Below are 20,090 nucleotides of genomic sequence, written 5' to 3'. Positions count from 1 at the left end.
TAAACTAATTTTCTCATTTACCCTTAATTTAATAACCAGGTAGGCTAACTGAGAACCTGTTGCCTGTTTAATTTGGTTTCATGTATCTTGACAGAATTTATGATAGTTATAATGTTGCATAATGCTGCATTAACACAAAAGTGTGTAAAATATTGTTCTTGATTAGAGTATAAAGCTATATTAAAAAAAACATCATAGACCTATTGGGAAGACCTCACTTGATTTAAACAAATAGCAGTATAAGGAAAAACATTCTACAATAGATCCAGTAGGATCTATATATCTGATTGGGCAAATCTCATAAGCAATATAGCGTCATTTATCAGTAGGCCAACATGTTTTTCTTATACTTGTCCCTTGAACTCTATTTCAAGCTAAACCCCTTATTCAGCCTGCCCAAACCTTCATACATAAATAATTAAAATAACATAAAATAAATATCGTATACTGAGCTGTAGGCCTACAGATGATTATAAATGAAGCTATTTCACTCCTATGTGCCACTATTGTTATTTTTCCTCTGCAGATAAAAAAAAATCAATGTAAATCCTATATGACATTATTTATTTTTCCTCTTAGCGGCTCCCATCTCAAGCCAGCAGCCAGTAGCCGCTGACGGCTCTTGCAGAGACGGTGGATCGCTTTTCTTTTTCCTTTTTCATTTGTTTTGTGGGGAAAAGAAAAAAAAGGAGCACAAGTAAGACTATTTTTTATTTATTTTATATACACTTTTCCTCCCACGAACAACCTTTTTTCCCCCTCGGAATTCCTGGTTTTTGTTTTGTTTTATTAAATAAAACATCAACTTGGGTCTTGTGTGTAGTGGTCTGCTCTGCAAGCAAATCTGCGACGGTTAACGTTAAGCTAGCAGCTAGCTTGGGGCATTTAGCATCGTTAAGCTAACCTCATTACAACCTCGAGACAAGTCGGGACAAGACCAGGTCAGTGGCTGGTTCAATCCTACATGTTTTTAGACCAGATATGAAACACTCGTTCGGCTGTGTGTTGACGGGAGAACCCCACGAGTGTCGTAGGGAACCGTCCTTCTAAACGGAACACCGAGGTGTTAGCTTAAAAATGTTTTTTAGCTGGTCAGTGGGGTTGCGTCTAACTGCTGGAGGAACGGAGCCGTTAGCTTAGCTCAGCTAGCCAGCCGGTCGGCTAACGGTTACAACAAATGATTTACTCCCAGATGATTTTCTGCTTAAGATTCAACTCAAGGTTATAGATCCGTTAACATATAGTCTTAGGAATTCTTAATGCATTTTTTTTAGTTTAAGTCAGAGATGTTCAGAGATGCTTTCTGCAGCCACATCAGATCAGAGAGCAGAGCACACTGGCCGGCTGCTTAGCAACAAGCTAACAGTGGACTCGTTTTAAGTTATAACATGAACGTTACAACATTGTCATTAACAGTAGACGTGCACGATCAAACACTTAACGTTGCAGGTGGGGGTTTTAATATGATGGATCGTATCGTTATTATTGGGTCGTTGGGAGGCTTTGATCAGGCAATAACCTGCTGCATGTTATGTTACCTTACGTAAACGCTACGATTTTACACCTCGTCACACGAGCCTTTTTTTGCTCAACATAAATGACGTGTTATGGAAACAAAATCACGTTGTTTTCAACTGGAAACGGTGTCTTTTTTAGACGTAATTGGCCGAACACACGTCGTTTCTTTCTCCAAACGTCCGTCAGTCACCGACCGTCGACGTGTGTTGGGAAAATACTTTGGGTCGCGCGACACTTCGAAAGACTTGCGTGTTGGAAACAAGAGGTTTATTATTGTCACAATTAAGCTCAAAGCTCGTTCTTGCGGTTTAGTGTCAATTAAAGGTCGGCAAGTTGTTGTTGTTTTCTTTAATGACAAACGCCTTGGCATATTTCTTTGCAAGATAACAAAACGAAAAGGTTTTGTGCAAGACAAGTGCAACTGGTCCCCGTTACCGGGCCCTTATCCTCACCGCCATTTTGTTTTGTTCTCTTCATAAAAAAGCATTTGTGTGTGTATTGTGGTGTAACTGCTGTTTATTATGGGCCGTCTGTGATGAGTAGTATCTGATTTGTAGAAGCCAGTTAGTAATGGCCATGTTGGGCTGTTTTAAGCCCCAAAGCCAAAGCTGTCAAGTTTCGCCGGCATTAGAATATCATTATGAAACATCATCGCAGTCCCCCCTCCCAACGTGAATGCTGCTGGGGCCCAGCAAGCAACGTTAGCATCAGCAAGCTACTTATTAGCTCGACCTCATCGGGATTATTTGATATATTGGGTCAATATTTTAATTCTGCATCTATTTCGGACCATGTTTCAATGCCATAGAGAGTTGTATTAACTTCCTTTGAGGATTTTGCGGTATCGTTGTTTCCATGATGGCGATTAACGGTGTATATTATGTGGTGTTCCCCATCCTACCCATCCTTAGCAATGCAGGGCCCGTTTGTGGTGTGTGTACTGCAGTAGTCATGGCTTGCTAACCTACTAGCAGCAGTCTTGTTAATCCCTGAACAACATGTAGTTGGCCAGCTATCCCACGACCTAATTTTCTAATCTTGTTGTACTATCGAGACACAGTGTCCCCGGGTTGTAAAACCATTGTGGGAAACAATTGTTCGCTTTTCCTGGCGTGTCTTATATATACATTGGAAAAATACACTTGTAGCTTTGTGCGAAATAGTACATAATGACCATAGAATCTGGAGCCTTGTTCTTGTGTGGTCAGGGTTGTACTCCAGGCAATAGCATCATGAGTCTGTCTGTTGTGTTTACAGTCAGTGTTGTTGCTATGAGTCCAGTCTTGCATCAGATATCTGTTCTGTAGTAGACGTTGGATAAGGCTGACAAAGCATTGATGGCATGGCATGTGATGCCATTTCAGTTCTCAAGGTACCTGAACACTGACATGTAGAATTGTAGGCCCAGGTGACTCTGATGCAGGACACGGTGTCAGTGTGTCAAACAAGTCTCTGGGCTGTGGCAATCTGCCCATTCTAATCCCTCAGAAGTCTTAAGACGGACATAGTTTAATAGATTCAATAACACTAATTGGAAATGGGCCAGGCCAAGTGAAAAGGTTAACCATTGTGTGGTTGGTCAGCCAAACCATGTAGGACCTGACAGATGTCAGCACAGTATCTTTTATTGATGTGCAGTAAAATTGACTCAAGCCAAGCAGTTGCCATGGAGGCGATCCCATCTCAAGGCAACGCATAGAATATCGTTTGTAATGTGTCACCATGGCAACTATGGTTCTCTGCTTTTTTCCCTCTTTATCTTCAGTACTGTGGTTCATGTGACCAAGTTGTCAGTGTTGTACTGTACATGGTCTGCTAGCCTAAGTGCTTATTCACATCCCTTGCACCCTATGGAACTACCACTTAGGCCTCCTCCATAATTGCCTGGCCTCTGCAAGTATAAATATTGAAAATTGTGGTGTGTCAATTTGCAATGCGAGAATGTGTATTTTTGTGTTAATTGTGTATAGAACTTGTACCTGTCAAGTCAGCACCACATTTACTCTCACTTTCCATGGTCATGAGTCGAAATGGTGTCAAATGTCTCTCTCTCTCTCTCTCTCTCTCTCTCTCTCCCTCCCTCTAGTCTCAGGGCTCACCATACTCAATGAGCGGACAGCGCAATGTCAGAGCGCTCTGGGCAAACTGCAAAGGGGAAGGATGGCAAAGCCAAGTATGCGTCTCTCAACCTGTTTGATACATACAAAGGAAAGAGCCTTGAAGCACAAAAGCCTGTTGGTGAGTACCCCGCGTTTTCATTGTACTGTATTGTATGCAGTGATGGAACATATTCTATTGGATTATAGCATATTTATACTTGGTCCTATGGCCAAGTTGCTTGGACTTCTTCCTTGTCTTCCTGTACTGTATGGATGGATACCTTTTCTCTGTTTCTCAAGTCTTCTGTTCTCTTTCTTGACGGTGTACGGCTAGTTGGGTATATTATTATTAGATTTACAGTTGGCTGCAGCATAACGAGACAGACTGCTGGATTTCCAGTTAGGCTCAGGATTAAAAGCGGTTGGCTGCACTGCATTGTCTCCATTCACTGTTTGATGCATAGCCTACTGTACTCCCTAATGGCTCAAGTGCTGATTTCCGAATCCAGTAAGTAGATGATGGACCGTTTTTCTCCCCCCCCCATTTCTTATTTACAGATCTGATGTGTTTTAACGACATGAACCCTAGCATGCTTACTGAATATGCTGGGCATGTCATAATAGGCAAACATTTTGAAATCAATTGGAAAACATTCTGAAAGATCGCAGTCTACAATCATGATGCATTGCCATGTGGTGTGAGCGTGTAGATAGGCTATTTTTGTTTTTTTTAACGTACAACAAAGTATATAGGGTTAAAGTGGTTAAGACCTGCTTGGGTGTGTTTACCATTGCACTTATAGTGCAGAAACAAAACAAATATATCGTCGCTGTCGGGCAGAAACCTCCTATCTCCAAGTTTTCGCGAAGTAAAGACCTGCTTCATCAGACAAGGCCGTCGCACAAAAGTAGTGAAAACAGCAGATCTACAAGCACACAACGCCTCGCGGTGTGCTTGTAGATCAGCTGTTTTCACTAGTTTAGTACATTTTTTTAAATGATAAAAACGAACGGTTCTGGACATACAAGGTTTCCACCCGACAACGACGATATTCTAATAAGATGTTAGGCTGAGTGGTGTCCACTCCAGTCAGGTAGCCAGGAGCAGAGAAACGGTGCATGTTGAGTCCTGCTATAATCAACCCAGCGTTAGCCAGCCTCTGAATGATTCAGCCTGACCTTAGACAGAGGCTCACTTGTGGACGCAGTTTGACTTTAGTGCCGCGTCCCCACTCTATGTTTTATTCAGGAGCTCCCCACCAGATCTAAGCAGCTGTTCCCATTTGCAAAATGCAGCCCCGCACACACCCGCGCAATGATGTGGCTTTTCTCAGCCTCCGGAAACAAATGAGGGATTGATATTCAGCACAGATTCCGTTTTCTGAAGGCTTACAGCTACGAAACCGGAGAAGGCTTTTCTGTGCTACTATGAGCAGAATAAGCCATCAGCTGGACAAAAAAATGTGACCCTCTTAACCCCACCATTCTTTTATTTTTGGAGGGGCTTTTCTACCTTTATTTTGATAGTACAGTGTAGAGTGACAGGAAACGGGTAGAGAGACGGGGAGTGACACGCAGCAAACGTTGTCGGATTCAAACATGCAGCTTGCGGTAAGGCTGCATCAGTACTGTATGTGGTATGCACCTTGATCACTAGGCCATGGCCGAGCCTTTCTCCTACAGCATTTATATCTTTTGTTACTGGCTCTCAGGTAAAGTTTTGTGTTGTTCGATTTACTCCATCTTCCGACCCATTCAACTAGAAAATTCATCACGGCCGTTGTACATCCTAGTTGTTGGGCTAAGATACAGAACAGCGACCATCCCCTCCCTCCCCTCTGTGCACATCTATGAGGTGTCATATTTCAGTGGTCGCTCTCTAATGGCTAATGGCTTCTTCTTTCTCCCTCCACCCCGTATCAGTTCCTCCCCGCCATGGCCTGCAGTCTCTTGGTAAAGTTGCCTCCGCGCGGCGCATGCCCCCCCCTGCTAGCCTGCCCAGTCTGAAGGCGGAGTGCAAAGGCAACGACCCCAACGTCACGCTCGTTCCCAAAGACGGCACAGGATGGGCAAGCAAGCCGGAACCAGCAGACCCAAAGAGGTATGTGTTTACTAGAGCCCTTAGCTATTATCTGGGTGATTGCAAAATGCAAATCAACTATTTCTGCAGTCAAAAAATATTTTGAGAGTATATACCATTTTTCTTGCTGCCAGGGTTAAAAAGCAACTAATGTCTTCAATTGCCAGAATTTTACCTTTTTAATGTGCACGATGGTCACGGGTCATGCACGGATGATGCACCACACGTGTGCACGCCATTCACAGCTTTCAAACAAACAAATCCACTTGGAAATCCATTCAGGCATTCAAAAGATGGAGGCTATAGTGTTTTCTTCAAATGTAAACAAACATGGCTGCCATGTTTGAAAGATAGAGCTGTTCTGGGAGTCAAACATGCATTTCGCGATCATCCCGAAACCGTAGGGAGGGAGAGAAAAAAAAAACTAAAAATGTCCAACTCTGGAAACCCGTGTTTGGCACAGGGACATATACGGCCCAAACTCGGAGAAACTCGTGTTTGGCACCAAGTGAGTTTTAATTATGGCAGCTTATGGCCTATTTTGTATGTTGAAAGTATTAACCCTCTTAAACTGCCCTCTGCAATTTCTGTTTACAAAGTCTAAAAGGCAAACAGAAATATAAATTGTTTTTATGTTGCAACGTCCAATGCCAAAAACACAATTAAATCGTTATTGCAATTCTATGTGTGACAATCATCAAGTAAAATGTCATGATGGTGACAGCCCGACCTACACTAACTCTCATGCACCTCCTCTCGTCCTCTCAGTACCTACACTAACTCTCATGCACCTTCTCTCGTCCTCTCAGTACCTACACTAACTCTCATGCACCTTCTCTCGTCCTCTCAGTACCTACACTAACTCTCATGCACCTTCTCTCGTCCTCTCAGTACCTACACTAACTCTCATGCACCTCCTCTCGTCCTCTCAGTACCTACACTAACTCTCATGCACCTTCTCTCGTCCTCTCAGTACCTACACTAACTCTCATGCACCTTCTCTCGTCCTCTCAGTACCTACACTAACTCTCATGCACCTTCTCTCGTCCTCTCAGTACCTACACTAACTCTCATGCACCTTCTCTCGTCCTCTCAGTACCTACACTAACTCTCATGCACCTTCTCTCGTCCTCTCAGTAACTACACTAACTCTCATGCACCTTCTCTCGTCCTCTCAGTACCTACACTAACTCTCATGCACCTTCTCTCGTCCTCTCAGTACCTACACTAACTCATGCACCTTCTCTCGTCCTCTCAGTACCTACACTAACTCTCATGCACCTTCTCTCGTCCTCTCAGTACCTACACTAACTCTCATGCACCTTCTCTCGTCCTCTCAGTACCTACACTAACTCTCATGCACCTTCTCTCGGCCTCTCAGTACCTACACTAACTCTCATGCACCTTCTCTCGTCCTCTCAGTACCTACACTAACTCTCATGCACCTTCTCTCGTCCTCTCAGTACCTACACTAACTCTCATGCACCTTCTCTCGTCCTCTCAGTACCTACACTAACTCTCATGCACCTTCTCTCGTCCTCTCAGTACCTACACTAACTCTCATGCACCTTCTCTCGTCCTCTCAGTACCTACACTAACTCTCATGCACCTTCTCTCGTCCTCTCAGTACCTACACTAACTCTCATGCACCTTCTCTCGGCCTCTCAGTACCTACACTAACTCTCATGCACCTTCTCTCGTCCTCTCAGTACCTACACTAACTCTCATGCACCTTCTCTCGTCCTCTCAGTACCTACACTAACTCTCATGCACCTTCTCTCGGCCTCTCAGTACCTACACTAACTCTCATGCACCTTCTCTCGTCCTCTCAGTACCTACACTAACTCTCATGCACCTTCTCTCGTCCTCTCAGTACCTACACTAACTCTCATGCACCTTCTCTCGTCCTCTCAGTACCTACACTAACTCATGCACCTTCTCTCGTCCTCTCAGTACCTACACTAACTCTCATGCACCTTCTCTCGTCCTCTCAGTACCTACACTAACTCTCATGCACCTTCTCTCGTCCTCTCAGTACCTACACTAACTCTCATGCACCTTCTCTCGTCCTCTCAGTACCTACACTAACTCATGCACCTTCTCTCGTCCTCTCAGTACCTACACTAACTCTCATGCACCTTCTCTCGTCCTCTCAGTACCTACACTAACTCTCATGCACCTCCTCTCGTCCTCTCAGTACCTACACTAACTCTCATGCACCTTCTCTCGTCCTCTCAGTACCTACACTAACTCTCATGCACCTTCTCTCGTCCTCTCAGTACCTACACTAACTCTCATGCACCTTCTCTCGTCCTCTCAGTACCTACACTAACTCTCATGCACATTCTCTCGTCCTCTCAGTACCTACACTAACTCTCATGCACCTTCTCTCGTCCTCTCAGTACCTACACTAACTCTCATGCACCTTCTCTCGTCCTCTCAGTACCTACACTAACTCTCATGCACCTCCTCTCGTCCTCTCAGTACCTACACTAACTCTCATGCACCTTCTCTCGTCCTCTCAGTACCTACACTAACTCTCATGCACCTTCTCTCGTCCTCTCAGTACCTACACTAACTCTCAAGCACCTTCTCTCGTCCTCTCAGTACCTACACTAACTCTCATGCACCTTCTCTCGTCCTCTCAGTACCTACACTAACTCTCATGCACCTTCTCTCGTCCTCTCAGTACCTACACTAACTCTCATGCACCTTCTCTCGTCCTCTCAGTACCTACACTAACTCTCATGCACCTTGTCTCGTCCTCTCAGTACCTACACTAACTCTCATGCACCTTCTCTCGTCCTCTCAGTACCTACACTAACTCTCATGCACCTTCTCTCGTCCTCTCAGTACCTACACTAACTCTCATGCACCTTCTCTCGTCCTCTCAGTACCTACACTAACTCTCATGCACCTTCTCTCGTCCTCTCAGTACCGATGTATTGTCAGCAGTGCAGCCGGAGTTGCAGCAGCCTGTGGCTTCACAGACTCCTGCAGTGACCCGCCCGAGAACACCACCGGTTCCAGAGGTACCACAGCTCCCAGTGTTCCCATTACACAACAGTCACATACTGGGAGAGTTACCATGCTGTTTCTGGAGGGCAGAAACGTATCTAAAAAAAATTCTACATTTTCTTTTCGTAAATGAGTGCCTTGCTCCATCATAATTCAGTGTCACGCAAAAATTAAAGGTGTATTCAGTGATAATGAAAGTGGCCGGGGGTCAACTTGTCCCAGCGTGGAAATGTTTAGTTTAGTATAGATTTTTTCTTGTTCTTGTTTTGATCATTAGACCCAATCACTGAATATCGGTAGGCCTACGTCTCCAGCTTCAGAATATGTATGATACTGATTTACTACGAGACTGGCATTTTATGAGTTCAGTAGTTTACAATCTAGGCATTTAGCAGACATTCTTAATTCAGAGCGACTGAGGTTCTCAAAACTTGTATTTTGACCATCATAACTAAACATCATAACATAACTACAGCCATACTCTACCCTGATTGGTCGAGGACTGGCTGGCCACCTCTGAAAACCGAATCTAGCTATGCTCGTAACACGGGCCATGGTGGAAGTCCTTATATGGTCAGCACACATTCTAGTGTGGAGAATGATTGAAAAATGTACCAATTATATTTTTATTTGAATGAAATACAATCAATGAATATACCTTTAATGTGCATTTATAAATATTGAACCAATGAAAAGTATTAACAAGAGATTGTGAATAAATAACTACATAGGATCCATTGGCATTCTGATTGGAACACTTTTCCTGAAAGGAAATTGTGGACATAACATTTGGTCAAGGTTTCCAGACCGACAGCGACGATATGTGATGTTCCATTCTGTGTCTCTCTCGTAGGCTCCGGCCCCAGCTTCGGTCCAGGCCGCAGGGGCAAGGTCCTGGGCACAGGCCAGTGTTACACATGGAGTACAAGGAGATGGTGCGTCTTGAGCCTTTGTTCTTTCTTTTTCTCTCGCATTATATTCTTTTGGACCGGTTCCCTTTTCCCTCTGTGTAATTCTCCGATAACGACGGCCCTCTATTTCAGGTGGAAAGGGATCAAACCAACCGTCGCCATTCTCTCGAGAGGAATTTCCCACCCTGCAGGCGGCTGGCGACCAGGACAGGTGTGTCAAAGAACAGGCCACTGCAGATCAGTGGTATGGGCCCGGACCAAGCCTCCGCCCCCAGAGTAAGTCACACACGTTCTAGTCACTGCAGTATCAATTTGGGATGGGTCGATGTGAAAATGTTATCGGAAAATTGCGATTTACGATAACATTGCGATAATCAAAATATCCCCAACAACCATTATCCTGGGGCGGAACATTTGTCAAAAAATAGCAGATCTACAAGCTCGCAACGGGTCGTAACGCAACACGTGAGCTTGTAGATCAACAACAATCTTTTTTGGCCAAGAGTTTTAGTAGAGCGAAAGTATCAAGTACGTTATTTTCAGGTCCGTTTGACCAATTATAGAGGGTTCAAATGGTACCGGATATGCAGCCCGGCAAATAAAAGGTGAATTGATCCCAGTGCATGACGGAGGATAATCTCACGATAAATTTAAATCTCCACGATACGATTATTGTGAGTGTTTATCACGATAAGCGATAATAACGATTATCGTCCCGTTTCTAGTATGAATTTGAGTTGAAAATGAAATACTAGGACAGTCTTGCTGCTATTCAGTCTGACTCTGTCTGTGTGAGACAGTACTATTTGTCTTTATTACAACATCTGTCTCAGCTTTCCCTACAGTCTTGTCTCTCCTACACGGTCTTTCAGCTTGTCTGTCCCACACGGTCTACATCTGTTATTTTCTTGAGTTTCCTAAATGTACGTGCAAGTCGTGCATAGTCTTATCTTGGTTGTCTGAAAGAAAGATAAAAATGGATTTCACATCTTGGTCTCATTCCATTAGAGACCATAAAACACTCTGACCTACTCTGTCCTCCTCTTTCCTCTGTCTCATTTCTCTCCTCCTTCTCTGTTCACAGACGTTACAAGCTGGCGGGATGGGGGTGGCCGTGCCATGTCTGGGGAAGGGGTAGCAGAGGGTGGCAATGGAGGGGCTCTGGTGATGGAGGGGGGTGTCGGGGGACCCCCCCACGGGGGGCCACCTAGGAACCCCCCAGCAGGCAGTCCCGCCTTGCTGCCCCAGCCCCCAGTGGGACCTGGGTTCCCCCAGTACAGAGGCATCATGCCTCCCTTTGTAAGTTCTACACTCGTTCACATTCCTCTCTGTCTTAGAAACCCCAGGTGCAAACAAACAAACACAGCGGCCAAAAGCACTAGAGAATTAGGAGGGAACTGACTGACTCGTCATTGTTGAAACACGCATGTGCATCAATCACTAAAGCCAGCAATGTGCATTTTAGGGGAAGCGTGCAGGCACTGATTTCACCGTTACACCGGTATCCCATTTCTGCTTTCCCTACAAACTCACAGAAATGTATGCATCTCCATTATCCCACAGCCAGCGATATGAAGACATTGCATGTTGCGCTGGGCAAGTTCTTAAATTCTAATCGTGTAACTCAACAGAACATTCCCAAGCTTTTATAATGGACAAAACAAACCGTTCTGGAATGCGACCATTTGGTATGATTTTGAGAGTCTGTGCAGCGTGTTAGGAGCAACTTTAAACGCGAGACGTGATCCGCTCTGATCACTAAGCGTAGTCACAGTTAAGTCAGGTCAAGACACCGTGGTCTGAAGTCCCAAGTCTGTTTGTCCATACTATTACTTCTGATGGTTTAAAATAGAATGGAGTCTCTTCTTGATGGCATAGCGTATCTCCCAGTATTAAAGGGATCCCTGGCTAATACGACAAATATGCCTCAATTATTTTATTTCTTCTAGAAATAGCTAATCTTTCACTCAATAGGGGAAATGCCCGTCGCAAGTTGATGATGTCATAAATGTCATTTGTGATCTATCCCTATGGAATTCATGGCATGCACGTGCAAATAAAAACAAACGTAATACTTCATATGGTTAATATGAGCATCAAATCAATATTTCAAATGTGTTTGTGTTTTTCTTTTGCACATGCATGCCATAAATTCCTTAGGGATAGATCACACATGACATTTATGACATCATCAACTTGCGACGGGCATTTCTCCTATTGAGTGAAAGATTAGCTATTTCTAGAAGAAATACAATATTTAAGGTGTTTTTAATTACATTGTATTTATAGAGGACAATTATGTATTAAGGCATATTTGTCATATTAGCCAGGGATCCTTTTAAGATTCATACACTGTTAAGTTTGTACCCAAAGAACATCCTTCTCCGTGGAGGTTTTTAATAGTTGAATAACATTATGTTTACATAGTATCATTTTAAATCATTCTCATATTCTCTCTCTCCTTCTCTTCCAGATGTATCCTCCCTACCTGCCATTCCCGCCCCCCTACGGCCCCCAGGGGCCCTACAGGTACCCTCCACCTGGTGAAGGTCCCCCTAGGTATGCTCTTAATGTCTCTGTCTCTCGACAAAACAATGATTCATTTGAAACAATGTTTGGTTTATACTGTGTGATATAAATGGCACGATTGTTGCCTTGTAGACTGGACTTTGATAAGCTGCGACTGCTGTAGGATTCTTTTCCAGATTAAGTGTTTTGTGATAACATTTTTGCATTGTTGTAGAGACACATATAATTCATGAATTAAGGGATGACCAATGGGTACAGATCTCACATAGACATTGCAGAAAGGACTGAAACATCCCATCCAACTTAGATGACTGAACAGCCCCTACTGTTGTCTGCTCCAGGTTTGCTCGTGGCCAGGGGAACTCTGACGGGAGGCCCCAGGGAGGTCCTCGCGGCGGGGGAGGAGAGGTAGTGAAACGCCCCTCCATCCTGAAACAGGACGACCTGAAGGAATTGGATGAGCTGGATGAGCTGAACCACGATGGAGATGAGGGCTGGGCAGGTCAGAAGACTCATACTCACTCACCCACTCACTCACTCACTCACCCACCCACCCACCCACTCACTCACTCACTCACTCACTTTCATACATGTAGGGCTGGAAATAGGGCATTCACCGAATATTCGAATATCAAAGTCAATATTCGACATTTTTCACAAAGTCGAATATTCGCTTATTTCTTTTTTTTATTATTGTTTTCTCTTTAAAAATATATTTATAAAGCTTGGCTAGATAGGAAGTCATAAGAATGAGTTGTCAATGCCCCTGGTGGATGAATTTGTTAATGCTCTATACCAGGGGTTCTCAAACCTTTTTAGGCCGTGAGCCCCAAAATAAACATATTTGAACTGGGGACCCCCACCCTGACAAGCACTTGGAATTGTAGGTAAATACTTGGAATTGTGAAAATAGCAGATCTACATGCTCACATGTGAGCATGTAGATCTGCTATTTTCACCATGCTTTTCACAATGTTTGCCTCTATTTTCACAATATTTGCCTATTGCTTACTTAATATTTGACAGTTTGGCCAGTCCTGTAGAATATTCAACTATTCGAATTCGAATACTTTGAGGTTGAATAATTAGAATACTAAAAATCACTATTTGTGAATACCCTAGCTGGAAATAGGTTGAAATCTCCCATACATTTATGGAAGAATTTTTATATGAAAAATTCAGTAATAAGACATTGAATATATGATTCATCTCGTTGAGGTAAACAATGTAAAGGGAGAATAATTTCATATCCTTCGTTTAAGTTGTGTATCCAAAAATGGGCACAAAGCAGAATAATTTATTTCCCCTGGGCATAAAGGAAGCTTCTTATCCTAAAGAAAACAACAACATTACAGCGCTGTCATAAACCAGCCTTATGTTCAATGATTTATCCCAGAGACGTACGGATAATGTACACCTTCCATGTCGCATAACTGCACAGGACTCTGTGCTTCTGGTGTGTAAATGATTTAAGAGGTGATGATTTGGTGCAGCTTAGTTAGACTGACGTTTGTGAACACATTCAGACCTATTGTAGATATCATGTTTCCTGGCGAGCAGAGGGGCTCCAGCAAGCACAACCAACAGGAGAGATCAGATGTATCAAGTTTATCAAAACTGTAGAGGCATTGTGTATTTCCCCCACCCCCGAATGATATTCTATATTTGTTCAGATGAATGAAACTGCATAGGTCCAAATTCAGGTGATCTTACTAGTCATGACGTTGTGGTTATAAAGTAGGGGTTTCTAACACTCACTTTTGCACTGTATCAGGGCGATTATTTTCTTTGCGATTATTCTATTGATTACATTTTGATGAATTGAATAATCGATAAGCGCCCGTCATTTCCGAGGACCGACCCGTTACCCGTGATTAAATAAAAATCAAAACCAGATCCGCCCCGCCCGTCAAAAAATGTACCCGTCGCCTGCCCCGCTCCTCGTGATTACATGCAGTAAAGTAAATAGCCTACAGCCGTGTATACGTGCTCCATTATTCCACAATGACACACTTAACAGAAAGTAAATCCCTTTGTGCTCCTTTATCAGCTGCATAGTTAGGTTTTTGTCTGAGGTGTGCATGCTACTTTGAATCTTCATCTAGTGGTCTGTAACAAAGGCAGTCTGGTTTACTGGAGTAGCTCTACTGTCCATTGAAACTTGGTCTGGTGTTTTCTCTGCCAACAGGGGCACACGAGGAGATTGATTACTCCGCCAAGTTGAAGTTCAGTGACGACGAAGGAGAGGAAGATGGAGACGAAGAGAGAAGCGAGAGTAAAAACGGCACACGGTATGTTGTAGGGATGCAACAAATAAGCCTTCTTTGTGGCATGTGCCGTGGTTCCCTACTAGTCCCTGTCTGCCCGACATGTGAAGAATGCAGATAGCAGCTGAACGTGCGAGGAGCTGCATGTGTCAAGTTAGACGAACGGCAACCCTTGACTTCGGTCGGTGCACTTCGAAATAAGAGATTTTCTTTTCGCGGTCAGCCGTGTCGGTTGATACGCAAGTTTGGGTATTTGAACAGGATTGGGAACAGTGGCGTCAGTTCAGCAAAAGCTAGGGTATGGCAAAGATGGGAGTCCTCATGGAAAAGAGGCATTACATTTTGTATAACACAGTTCTATTGTGAAAATAGCAGATCTACATGCTCACAACGCCTCGCGCTGCGAGGCGTTGTGAGCATGTAGATCGGCTATTTTCATAATGTCTAAAGAAAACGAGTTGTCAGTTTTTTTACACAGGTTTCTACAGTTTCTTGGGCTGGATATGGCAGCCTGGAACGGTTGTTCAAGTGCAGCTAAACTTAGCATGTTAGTAAATGTGCCACAATTAACAATAATGCATTGCTCCTGTGCAGCTGACCTGCGGAACCTGGGAATATACCATTTTGTCAAGATGGGGAGAATACAAGTGTGGAGAATATAATTATAATAGGCCTACCTTGTTAAAGTGACCATTTTGTTAAATTTTGAATTTGTAGTTATTTTGACACCCCTGATTGGGAAGGAAAAGATGGACGTCACTACCGTGTTCATAATGTTTTTATTCTTTCCTCCATCAGGGAACAGCAGAGGCCTCAGGACGGACCCCCTGTTGTCTCTCGCACCCGAGCCTCAGACAGTGGAGGGGAGACGCGTCACACCCCTCCCTCTATCGCGGATGATGCCGCGATGGGAGGCAGGGAGGAGGGAGGCAGTGGCTGGGCGCAAGGTGGGCCCTCAAACTACCAGGTAAGGCCGTCCACCAGACAGGACACTACAAAACGGATGGAAGAGATTGTGCGAGATGTTAGGAAGCCAAGCTTGTCTTTAGAGTGCCGTTTGGAACTGCGTAGCGCGCTGTGGTGGCACTTGGTTAACTGTGTGTGTACCTGCCTGTACACAGGGGCGCAGGCCGGGACTGGGTGGTCCGCGGGAGCAGTCCTCCCCCCCACCTGGGCCGCTGCTCGGACAGGGGCCCTACTCCTTTTACCGACAGGTAGATATCTGAGGATAGGGCCTCATAGAGGAACACATCCACTTTGCATAGTCATCTTAAGATTGTTTCTTCATCTATCATTCTTTATAGTTATTTTTACGTTTTTTAGTCATGTCATCATCATTGAATAAGGCTAATTTGTAATTTGTCACACAACCCGTGCGTTTTTGTTGTGCTACAAATGATAAATTAAGCCTGTGATCATACGAGAAGTGTCGCTACAGCCACACAAAAAAATGCTAAGGTAGGGCCAGGCACGGTGGCGCAGTGGGTAGCGCTGTCGCCTCACAGCTAAGGTCCTGGGTTTGATTCCCGCCGGGGGACGCTGGGGGGCGTGTTTCCTCCTCCGCGTCATCAGCGCCCACACCCTAGGTGGGATCGGCGATAGGGCCTTTCTGTGTGGAGCTTGCATGTTCTCCCCGTGTCTCCTGTGAGGGTAGATACCCTCACAAAGAACATGCAGTAATCCTGGTCTCTATAATGCCTCCCCCTGGCCAGCCGGGGCTCCCCAGGCGGGACAGCGGGAGAGCAGAGACCAGGATTACAAGGCAATTGGCACTGGGTGAAAAAATGGGTTACAAAATCGTGGGATAAAAATTGTTAGAACAAAAATAAGTAAATGCTAAGGTAGACCATGCCGGGCAAAAACAACTTGGCGTGCCTCATACTCAAAGATCACAAGGATGAGCTTTTCATCGACATCATTGGCCGTTTTATTACCGTCAAACATAATCGTACCGGAAGGAAGGAATAATGATGCCTGCTATCGTCTGCCTTTTGCTTGACTTGATTGGTTGTCTGGTGTGCCTCTGCCCCTTGCACCAAAAAGAAGCAAATATTTTTATATTTGTGTGCCTAAAGATGCCCAAAACCGCAATGTGTATTATGTCAATATGAATGCACACCATTTGTATCATACTGTAGGAAAACGGTGGATTGCAGGTGGTGTGTTTTAAGCGACACATCTCTGTGTGATGCCTGTAAGTCAACATCGTTGCGTCTACCGCTTATTTCCCTGCTCTCTGATGTTGACTTCCTTCTCGTGTCCTCAGGACCGATCCCATAACCAGTCCTCCTCCCTGGGTCCTGGGAAGACCAGCTCATCCCAGCCTGCACCAGGAGGCCACACGCCCCCGCCTCCTCCCCCCCAGGCCGGTCTGTTGGCCGCGCCCCCGGGTCCCCAGGGCCAGGAGGACGAGGACGAGACTTGGCGCCAGCGCCGGAAGCAGTCGTCCACGGAGATCTCTGCTGCTGTGGAGCGAGCCCGCCGCCGCCGCGAAGAGGAGGAACGAAGGATGGAGGAGGAGAGGAGAGCCGCCTGCGCTGAGAAGCTGAAGAGGCTGGACGAGAAGGCGCAGCAGCAGCAGGGAGGAAGCGGAGCCGGCGGCAGCACCAGCAAACCTCCCAGTCTGGACGGGACGTCCACGGCCGCCACGGCCGGCAGCCCCAGCCCCTCGCTGTCTGTCGCCTCGGCGTCGTCCCCCAACGTCAGCCAGCCGCCCTCCCCCTGCGTGGACCCCGAAGAGCCCCCGCTGCTCACCGTTCAGCAGGAGGCGGGGCCCGTGGTCGGTGACCGACAGAGGGCTAGCAGCAACAGCAGCTACGATTCCAATGCCGGTGAGTTAACTGTCAATCCTGGTTAACGGATTGCTGAACTCAAGACCCATGAGTGATAAGCAGGGGTGGGCAACTTTGATGATGGAAAGGGCTAGCCTGATACTTCAGTCCGCACATCACCACCCCCTGCTGGTGGGTGGTTTGTAGTGTGGACTGAAGCTGCACATATTTTAATCTATTTCGAACGCGCCCAAACTGTCCTCCAGTTTCATCCCAAAACGAAGTGTGTGATTGAGACTGACGCTAGCAGTCAGGCTAGGAAAGGGCCACTATATTTCCACACTCACTCCAGAGGGCCACATTGCATATTGTTACTGTCAAGCAAAAACCTCTTATCTCCATTAAGAGTAGCAAAAATGGCGATCTACAAGCTCAAAACGTGTCGCGCTGGTGCAGGGACGTTTTGAGCTTGTAGATTGGCTATTTTTTAGACTTTTGAATTGGAACACTGAATCATCTTTTGTTATTTCTTATTGGAATCCTGAAATAATTTTTTTTTGTTTAATTTCACATGCATTTAGTTATACTTATGTAAACTTTATGAACTTAATTACAAATACATTGGACGTAAAAAAGACTAACATTTTAATACTACTAGTCATTAAAGTGGGTTTGTATGTTTGGAATTGTAACAGCTGAAATCAATAATATAAGCTAATATCAGTATTCTGATATAAACCTGTGGGCCACATTGAGTGAAGGTGGGGGGCCACCAGTTGCCCATGTATGCTCATAAGGGTAAGACCTTCACCTCGAGAAGAGAAACCTCTGTTGTTTTTTTGACGTAAAGGTGGTTGCACACTGCACTGCGTGTTTTCGTTGCGTTTTGAAAATCCGAAAGCTGTAGGCCAGGGAGAGAGAGAGGAAAGGGAGAGAGAGCAAGGGACTCAGTTCAACAGCTGCGAAAATCGGAAAAAATAAAACCTGGTCCGAAAATAAATACGAAACCGGCGGCAGTGTGCAAACGTGATTGACATAACGTGAGGTTCATTTTTTTATTCACGCACTCCGAAAATCACTCCGATATTCGGCCCGAAAAACGCAGCAGTGTGCAAAGACCTTAACTGTCTGGGTCTGAAGTTTCCCCCCAGCAAAGTTAAACATTTTCAATGAATCCAGTAATATGAATATGTTCTGAAAGAGCATTTGTAAAATTTTGTATTGTTTCTGTGTCTTCTATCCCATGTCCAGAGGTCCAGCAGTGTCCTCAGCCCCAAGGGCCCCAACAACCACCACAGCCGCAGCCGCCACCTCCTCCTCCGGAGGCTCCGCTCCCAGGTGAGTGCAAGGAAGAGCCGCTAGCCAACGCTCACCTCCGCTCCGGGGGAGGAGGAGGCGGAGGAGGAGGTGGGGGAGCCGCCGTGGACCCGGTGAAGGTGGAGAACGTTGGAGGAGGAGCTGGGCGCCAAGGCCAAGGTCCTCCAGGTCAGGGATACTCCAAGTATCAGAAGTCTCTTCCTCCACGCTTTCAGAGACAGCAGCAGGTAAGAATCCAGTTATCCCCCCAAGTTATCCCCCCAAAAATCCCTTTATTTTGTTGCTGTCCGAATGTAAATCAATGCTATTTGACACCATTTACGTCTGTCTGTTGGTTAAAGCAGGGGTTTTCAAAGTGGGTGACGGGGCACCCTGGGGTGCCGTGACTGCAGTTCAGGGGTGCCGTGACGGCAGTCCAGGGGTGCCGTGACGGCAGTCCAGGGGTGCCGCGAGAGAATTTGATAATATTTGGAATTTATTTGGACACTTGAAAAAATATTTAGTATCATTTTAAACTTGAAGTACAAAGTTATTTTCAGTCAGTTCTAACCAAAATGGCTATTATAACGTATTTCTCGCAACATAGTCACTAAAATATCGTCACTGTCGGGCTGAAACCTCGTATCTCCAAGTTTCAAATGTGTATGTCTTTTGGTAAAGCAAAGCCCTGCTTCATCATACAAGACCGTCACACAAAACTAGTGAAAACAGCAGATCTACAAGCACACAACGCCTCGCGAGGCGTAGATCGGCTGTTTAGTACATTGTATAGATGATAAATACAAAACGAACGGTTTTGGACATACAAGGTTTCCACCCGACAACGACAATATGCTATAAATATAAGGTGCTGGGAGTGAAAATTATAATGTAGGGGTGCCTCGGATTTTAAAAATATTTATGGGGTGCCCTGAGACAAAAAGCTTGGGAACCCCTGGGTTAAAGAACTATTGAATCCATTGGATCCTCGCACTTTCTGACAAACCAGCCAACTCCACCCGTTTAGCTCTCTTCATAAATCAGTGCTATTGAACACCCTTTACGTCTGTGTGTTGGTTAAAAAAACGGTTTCAACCAATGAAAAGTGGTAAAACGTGCTTCAGCCAAGACTTCCTAACTCCACTCCACTCGAGCTGGATGTTTTTACATTTTCTGAAAAATGAACATTTTGGTGTTGGCCAGACAGCAGAGATATGTTGCATAACATCAAATGGACACCAGAGAGACATTCGGGCAGAGGTGAAGACGAGTACCTCTCCACCATCAGCAGGTCTAGGGGTTTGAATCCGCCATGGTGCATCTGGCTTGCTGAGCATAATCTACACTAACACACAGGGAGGGGGAGGGCCATCTTTGTTGTTGCACTAGTGACTCCTACAGCTGAACGGGAGGAGGACGTCAGAGGTTCTGATGTCCTGATGGGAGATTCTCTAGTTACTAGAGAATCTCCCATCACTTTTCATGTCCCAAGAATCCATGGGCACACCAACATAATACGGGGGTGTAAATATCGTCACTTGTCGGGAAGAAACCTTGTATCTCCAAGTTTCAAATTTGTACGTTTCTTCGCAAAGTAAAGG

The 20,090-nt window shown here is 45.1% G+C and overlaps 1 protein-coding gene across 2 annotated transcripts in view; it reads left to right on the top strand.

The window, feature by feature from the left end:
• Positions 1–616: 616 nt before the first annotated feature.
• The window catches only part of prrc2a (proline-rich coiled-coil 2A), a 28,620-nt gene continuing 9,146 nt past the window's right edge, over positions 617–20,090 (top strand). The window contains exons 1-13 of one of the 2 annotated variants that reach the window (XM_080734767.1): positions 617–697; positions 3,605–3,756; positions 5,541–5,718; positions 8,633–8,729; positions 9,569–9,650; positions 9,759–9,902; positions 10,711–10,925; positions 12,100–12,185; positions 12,497–12,657; positions 14,344–14,446; positions 15,221–15,389; positions 16,689–17,253; positions 18,445–18,737. In XM_080734767.1, the coding sequence (XP_080590893.1) occupies positions 3,642–3,756; positions 5,541–5,718; positions 8,633–8,729; positions 9,569–9,650; positions 9,759–9,902; positions 10,711–10,925; positions 12,100–12,185; positions 12,497–12,657; positions 14,344–14,446; positions 15,221–15,389; positions 16,689–17,253; positions 18,445–18,737 (2,208 nt within the window). In that variant the 5' untranslated portion in view covers positions 617–697; positions 3,605–3,641. Of the gene's footprint in view, positions 698–919; positions 942–3,604; positions 3,757–5,540; positions 5,719–8,632; positions 8,730–9,568; positions 9,651–9,758; positions 9,903–10,710; positions 10,926–12,099; positions 12,186–12,496; positions 12,658–14,343; positions 14,447–15,220; positions 15,390–16,688; positions 17,254–18,444; positions 18,738–20,090 lie in introns of those variants that run through there. The other variant, XM_080734768.1, reaches the window with a different exon arrangement.

Source organism: Nannobrachium achirus (assembly GCF_963921795.1).
Source record: "Nannobrachium achirus genome assembly, chromosome: 10".
Lineage (NCBI taxonomy): Eukaryota > Metazoa > Chordata > Actinopteri > Myctophiformes > Myctophidae > Nannobrachium > Nannobrachium achirus.
Note: the sequence above shows the minus strand (reverse complement) of the source record. Positions and strands in the feature narration are given on the sequence as shown.